This window comes from Grammomys surdaster, unplaced genomic scaffold (assembly GCF_004785775.1).
Source record: "Grammomys surdaster isolate TR1022 unplaced genomic scaffold, NIH_TR_1.0 126197, whole genome shotgun sequence".
NCBI lineage: Eukaryota > Metazoa > Chordata > Mammalia > Rodentia > Muridae > Grammomys > Grammomys surdaster.
Window position 1 is genome coordinate 3,483,425 of NW_021621002.1, and position 5,705 is coordinate 3,489,129.

Consider the following 5,705-nt stretch of genomic DNA (forward strand, 5'->3'; position numbering starts at 1 on the left):
TGCTGTTTCCTTTGGGACAATGAAAATAGTCCAAAATGACCTACTAGTGACAGAGGATGTGCTAAACGTGACTGGATTTTTATACCTTAAAGTGATTGAAAATGTAATTTCAGGTTAAGTATATTTTTACTGAAACTAAAAATAAATCCCCAAATATCTAACCTGTTCATCTCAGCACATCACAGCAGGCCCGTATCCTGTGGTTGTTTGCCAGTTTAGCTTTCCTCTGTCTCACCCCTCTCCTTAATGAGGGGGGCTGCATATAGAAGTGCAGGCCTGTTGCTTTCCTGTGCATACAAGAACAGGTTATTCTATTGTGCATCCCTGTACCCCTGCACCCCTACATCCCTGCACCCCTACATTCCTGTACACCTGCACCCCTACATTCTTGTACACCTGCACTCCTGAACCCCTGCATCCCTGTACCCCTGCATCCCTGCATCCCTGCATCCCTGCACCCCTGCACCCCTGCACCCCTGCACCCTTGCATCCCTGCACCCCTGCACCCCTGCATCCTTGCACCCCTGCACCTGTGCCTGCCTACCATTGTCAGTCCAGGAATCTTTCCCCCAGAGATTCCTGAGAAGTCTGCCCTGATATGTCTGCATCACAAGCACATTGTGACTTCCTTTGCATTCTGGGTGCTGAAAAAGCCACAACTGGGAAGCCTCTCCTGCTAGGTCCACATCTGCAGGTCCAGGGAGAATTGGAATCTTTTACTAAAACCTACCTTAGAGTGATGGTTTAAATGCTTGCATAACCCTTTTAAAATTCATGGCACACTTATGACCCCCAGAACATCTGGAACACATGAGCTTAGAGGCTCCCAAAATACCTCATGTCTGAGGATGAGGCTATTTCCATCTGGGGAGCCTTGAGATTAATCTTGTCACATTTACATATATAATCACAAGCCTACCACATTTGGTCGCACACCTCTGGAAGCTGCTGAGTGGCTTGCATCTTTGATTTGTGAGTGGTGAGACTTAGCTGGCTAATTAAAAGACAGAGTAGGCTCTGTTCCGTTGCAACCTGACATTGATGGGGAAACCTTCCTACCTCCAGGTCATCTAGGTAAAACTTAAGAGTGCAACACTCACTCTCAGCTAGGAGCTCAGGAGCAGAAACTCACTCTGGAGTGGGAAAGAGAAGTCATTTGGAAAATGATGCAAATTGGTATAGAATCTAAGAACTGAAGCTGAAAAGCTTTCTCACTCTAAGGTAATGTATCACTAGGAGAGCATACAACACCAAGGCTTGTGGAAGGAAGTGTTCTGTACTTATTTCTGTTTTCTGTCTGGGGACAAAACTCAAGGACTCCACCCTCTAGGCAAGGGCTCTAACACTGAGCTACATAGCAACGCCATTCTGAATTTCACATATATGTTAAATAGTGTTTAATCTGAGTTTATATTGAAAATATTTATTTCCCTGTGTTCTTTTGTCTTTGGTCTCCAAGGTAATCGTCCGAGGTGGAGGACACATTTTGCCCTATGACCAGCCAATGAGATCTTTTGATATGATCAATCGCTTCATCTATGACAGAGGATGGGAACCTTATAATTCATAAGCTACTTTCCAGAAACAGGAGTCTTAGTCACAAAAGAATATTGTTTTAAGAAAACCAAAGATGTCATGTAAATTAAACATGTCTTTTTTATATTTTCAAGGTACTTTCTAAACCAATAAAAGTTTACCTGAACCATGTGACCTTTTGAATGACAGTTAGGGATCATGAGCACACTTAAGTGAAAACCATGTGTCTTGATTTATGGGATGAAAATAAATGGGTTCTGAGGTACTGATGGAATAGCTAATCCCTTCCAGGGCAGAAAGTGCAATAAATTAATAGACTTGTAACATCATCTGGTTCTGTAAATACTAAGATAGTTTATCTCATGACACATCTGTCCTAGTGACTCTGTATTATTGTTCTTGGCAGCCAGAAACAACTAAGGAAGGTAGATTAACTTTGGCTGGAGGTTTCAGCCCATCTCAGCAGGAAAAGCACAGCAGGGCTCAGTCCCTGGCAGCAGAAGTGTGCAGAAAGGCTGTTCACATAGTCATGGGCCAGGAAGCAGAGCATTAGGCTAAAGCTGGGCTGGGTTGTTCCTTCAGAGTTCACCCCTGGGTCCTCAGAGCTGAGCCCCACATCCTGGGTTCCACAGCCTCCAGAGTCAGTTTAACCACCTGGGAAGTAATTGTTCACAACATGAGCCTGTGGAGACATTTCAGATTCAAACTGTAACAGCCTCTGATGATGCTGATGAATATGACTTGGAAAAGAAAAAAAAAAAGCAGCTGAGCAGTTTATCCCAAAGGGAGGATGTAGGTGTAACAGTCTCCAGAGAAGATTTTGATCACGGGAAGTGTCCACATAGAAGCTACCTTGTAATTCTCAGAAACAGAAACCTTCCTTGGAGAAGAATGATGTCACCAGCTCTCGGTAAGCAGGGAATCTGATGCACAGAGACGACTCAATCTGCTTTCTCTTTTTTGGAGTTTGTTGGCTTGGTTGAGTTGTACACATTCAGTAATCAGCCTGTAGGACACATTAGAGGAGCCATTTTAAATCTGAGTTTTAAATACTCTGCTTCCTGTAATTAAATAAAGAGCAACCTAATTTTATGTCATTGTTAGAATTAAAATTTGAGCTAACCTGGAACCAAAATATAAGTGTTTGGGAATATATACTCATTGGCCTTCTCCTGGCTAAACTGTCACATCAGGCTTATTTGTCTTTGACACACATATCTTTGAAATTCTAGAGCATACTTAGGTTTAGGGTTTGTATCAGTCAGGTATGATTTGCCTCACTGGTGAATTAATTCCCACACCTCCACCTTTTATTTGAAAATAGGCCGGCCCCTAGAAACATTGCAGGTGTGGCTGTTGTGTCACATGTACATCAGTAGGCGGCAGAGAGAAGAGAGGCTACATCTATGTTGATTGTTCTGATCTATGAATAGCTGAATGTTTTGTAGCCTAAGATTCCCTGAAAAAAAGCAAGCCTTAGATGATGTACAGTGTAGTGCCAGGGGCCTGGACAAGGAGCTGGCCTGAGACGATCCTCATTCTGGTGTCAGGCATGCCAAGACGGGCTCCCAGGATAGAGAGCAAGCTGGAGACTAAAACCCCTCTGGGGATCATAGGCCCTGGATGGGAGTAAACCCAAGAGAGACAATCCTCCACAGTGGGCCACTTGAGGTGAGACAGGGAAGGAGCAAGCCAAGAAAACCTCCAGACCAGAGTCATGGGACCTAGATATGGAGCTAGCCTAAGATGACCACCAGTCCGGTGTGTCACAGGCCTGTGGGGGAGGCAGATCATGCACAAGATGATTCCCTGCCCAGCACCATAACTCATGAGCAGGGCATAACACACCTGAGACTACTCCTGAGATAGCCTCAGACACTCAGGGCACCCCAGGTACCACTAAGAGGAGCAAGTAAGTGGTGGAGAAATGAGAAAGAGAAACAGAAGAACATGGGCACAACAGAGAGAGGCAGGGCTGGAGACACGAGGGTAATGGGGAACAGTCTGATGTGAGTGGCCAGTGATGCCACTTAAGACCATGATGTGGTCTTAGCCTGTGCTGCCACTGGAGGCCAGGTCTGGTCCATGGCCCTACAGCAAGAGGGGTCTATTGCCACCAAAGGCCAAGCAGACATCTCTGGTCTGGGCTGCCAGAAGTCCTGCACATTTCAGAAGTTGCAGGTGAACTGCCCCAAAGATATAAGCACTGGAGAGGTGGCCCTATCACTCATCTCCTTCCTCCTCTTTCCTGTCACCACCCGGGGCAAGCAGGAGACCTGGCCCTGGGGTCATGAGCTGGAAAGCTGGCCCTGGGGTCATCAGCTGGAGAGCTAGCCCTGGGGTCATCAGCTGGAGAGCTGGCCCTGCCCCTCTCCTGCTGTAGCACTCACCTTATCTGAACAGCATGGTAGAATTGGCCCTGGATATGAAAATTGTGAGTGCGCTGGCCTGAGGCTGTGAGTGTGGGAGAGCCAACTCTGCCTCCTGTCTGCTGTACAGTGGTGTCATAGAGGGAGAGATCCTCTTCCCCTCCCTTTTGCCCTCGTCACCTGTGGTAGGTGGGAGAGTTGGCCCCAACAAGGTCAGGAAAGAAGGAGAGCTGTTCCTGCCCCTCACCTGATGTCACGGGCAGCAAGGTAGAGCTGACCCTGATGGAGAGGGTGGGGGTGACGGAGGGTGGGGTGAGCTGGTCCTAGAGACATGAGGTCTGGAGAACCAGTCCTGCATCTTGTCTGCTGGGTGATGAGGTACAGGTGAGGGAGAGACACCCACCTCCCCTCCTTTGTCCCTTATCATCTATGGCAGATGGGAGTGCTGCCCCCGGGTCGTGAGAGTGGGAGAACCGGCAATGTTTCTCACCAGCTGCAACACTGAGGAGAAAGGGCAGCAGGGTAGAGCTGGTCCCGGTTGCTGCAGGCGGGGTGTTGCTAGTGAGCTGACCCTCAGGGTATGAGATCAGGAGAGCTGGTGGGCAGACCAGCTCAGATAGCTCTCAGCCCCAGATCCAGGACTTTGAATTGACCCACTCCAGGATCTACTCCATCAGTGAACTGCTGGAGTGCATGAAGGGGCCAGTTCGGTGGTTCTACAGATCCAAACCACAGGATCTCCATGACACAGGGCAACAGTAGAATATCTGAGAGGAGTCCTGCCTACGTGGTGCACATGCGGAGGACACTTGTGGTGATCAGGTCTCTCTCACTCTGGAGATCCATTGACCAGACTCAGGCCATCATGTTTAACTAGCAAGGGCTTTTACTGCTGAGGCTTCAGCTGGCCCTTTAGTTTAAAGTTTAAGTTTATTTTCACGAGACAGGTTTTAATTTAATTTGATTATTTTATTGTATTGAGGAAGAATCTCACTATGTAAACTTTCATGGCCTTAAAGTTTTGATAATTCTTCTGCCTCTGCTTCCCAAGTTCTGGAATTATAGACCATACCCAGTAAGAACTTAGTTACTTTAAATTTGATATTTATTTTACTTTCTGTAGCCTCTACTTTAATTAACATGTCCTATGTTTTGTTACCCATGTGTTAAGAATGTAATTAGACATTTGAATATACCGTTAGTGCTTTTCTTTGCAGAGCCAGGTGAACACAGAGCCTCATACATGTTAGGCAAGCGTCCACCAGAAGCTACACACTCAAGCCCACAGATTTTTAATGAAAAGATTTGACAGCAACAACGTTTGGACACTGCTGTTTGGGAGGATGAAAACAAAGTTTAATTTAAAAATAGCATTAAATTTAGTGCCGATTTTCTGAAGTTAAAAGAGGGCAGGGAGAAAGTGGGGAGGGAAAGAGAAAGGGAGAGAGAAGGAGGAGGAAACAGAAAGAGAGGGAAGGGGTGGGGAATGAGGAAGGGAAGGGGTGGGAGGGAGGAGAGATGAGAGAGGAGGAGGGAACAGAAAAGATAGAAAAGAGGAGGGGATGGAATGAGGGAGGGAGGGAGAGAGGGAGAGAGGGAGAGAGGGAGAGAGAGAGAGAGGGAGAGAGGGAGAGAGAGAGAGAGAGAAAAAGAGAGAGAGAGAGAGGGAGAGAGGGAGAGAGGGAAGAAGAAGACACAACATTTACTTTGAAAGTTGTCTCCACTGGGCTCCTGAGAAGCTACAGAGGCAATGCTATACAAGTAAGTGCATTTGAATTATGAGTCTCTGCAAAGTTCAAA

General features: G+C 46.7%; 1 protein-coding gene and 1 non-coding gene across 4 annotated transcripts in view; both read left to right on the forward strand.

Moving 5' to 3' along the window:
* Cpvl (carboxypeptidase vitellogenic like) overlaps nucleotides 1-1,710 on the forward strand; it is a 103,528-nt gene extending 101,818 nt beyond the window's left edge. For 2 of the 3 annotated variants that reach the window (XM_028758405.1, XM_028758406.1), the window contains one exon: nucleotides 1,460-1,702. In XM_028758405.1, coding sequence (XP_028614238.1) covers nucleotides 1,460-1,570 — 111 coding nt within the window. In that variant the 3' untranslated portion in view covers nucleotides 1,571-1,702. Of the gene's footprint in view, nucleotides 1-1,459 lie in introns of all 3 variants that reach the window. The other variant, XM_028758404.1, reaches the window with a different exon arrangement.
* Nucleotides 1,711-2,861: 1,151 nt separating this feature from the next.
* Nucleotides 2,862-2,993, forward strand: LOC114613230. Its single transcript, XR_003710153.1, has one exon. It is a non-coding gene; the product is annotated as a small nucleolar RNA SNORA17 (small nucleolar RNA).
* Nucleotides 2,994-5,705: the final 2,712 nt, after the last annotated feature.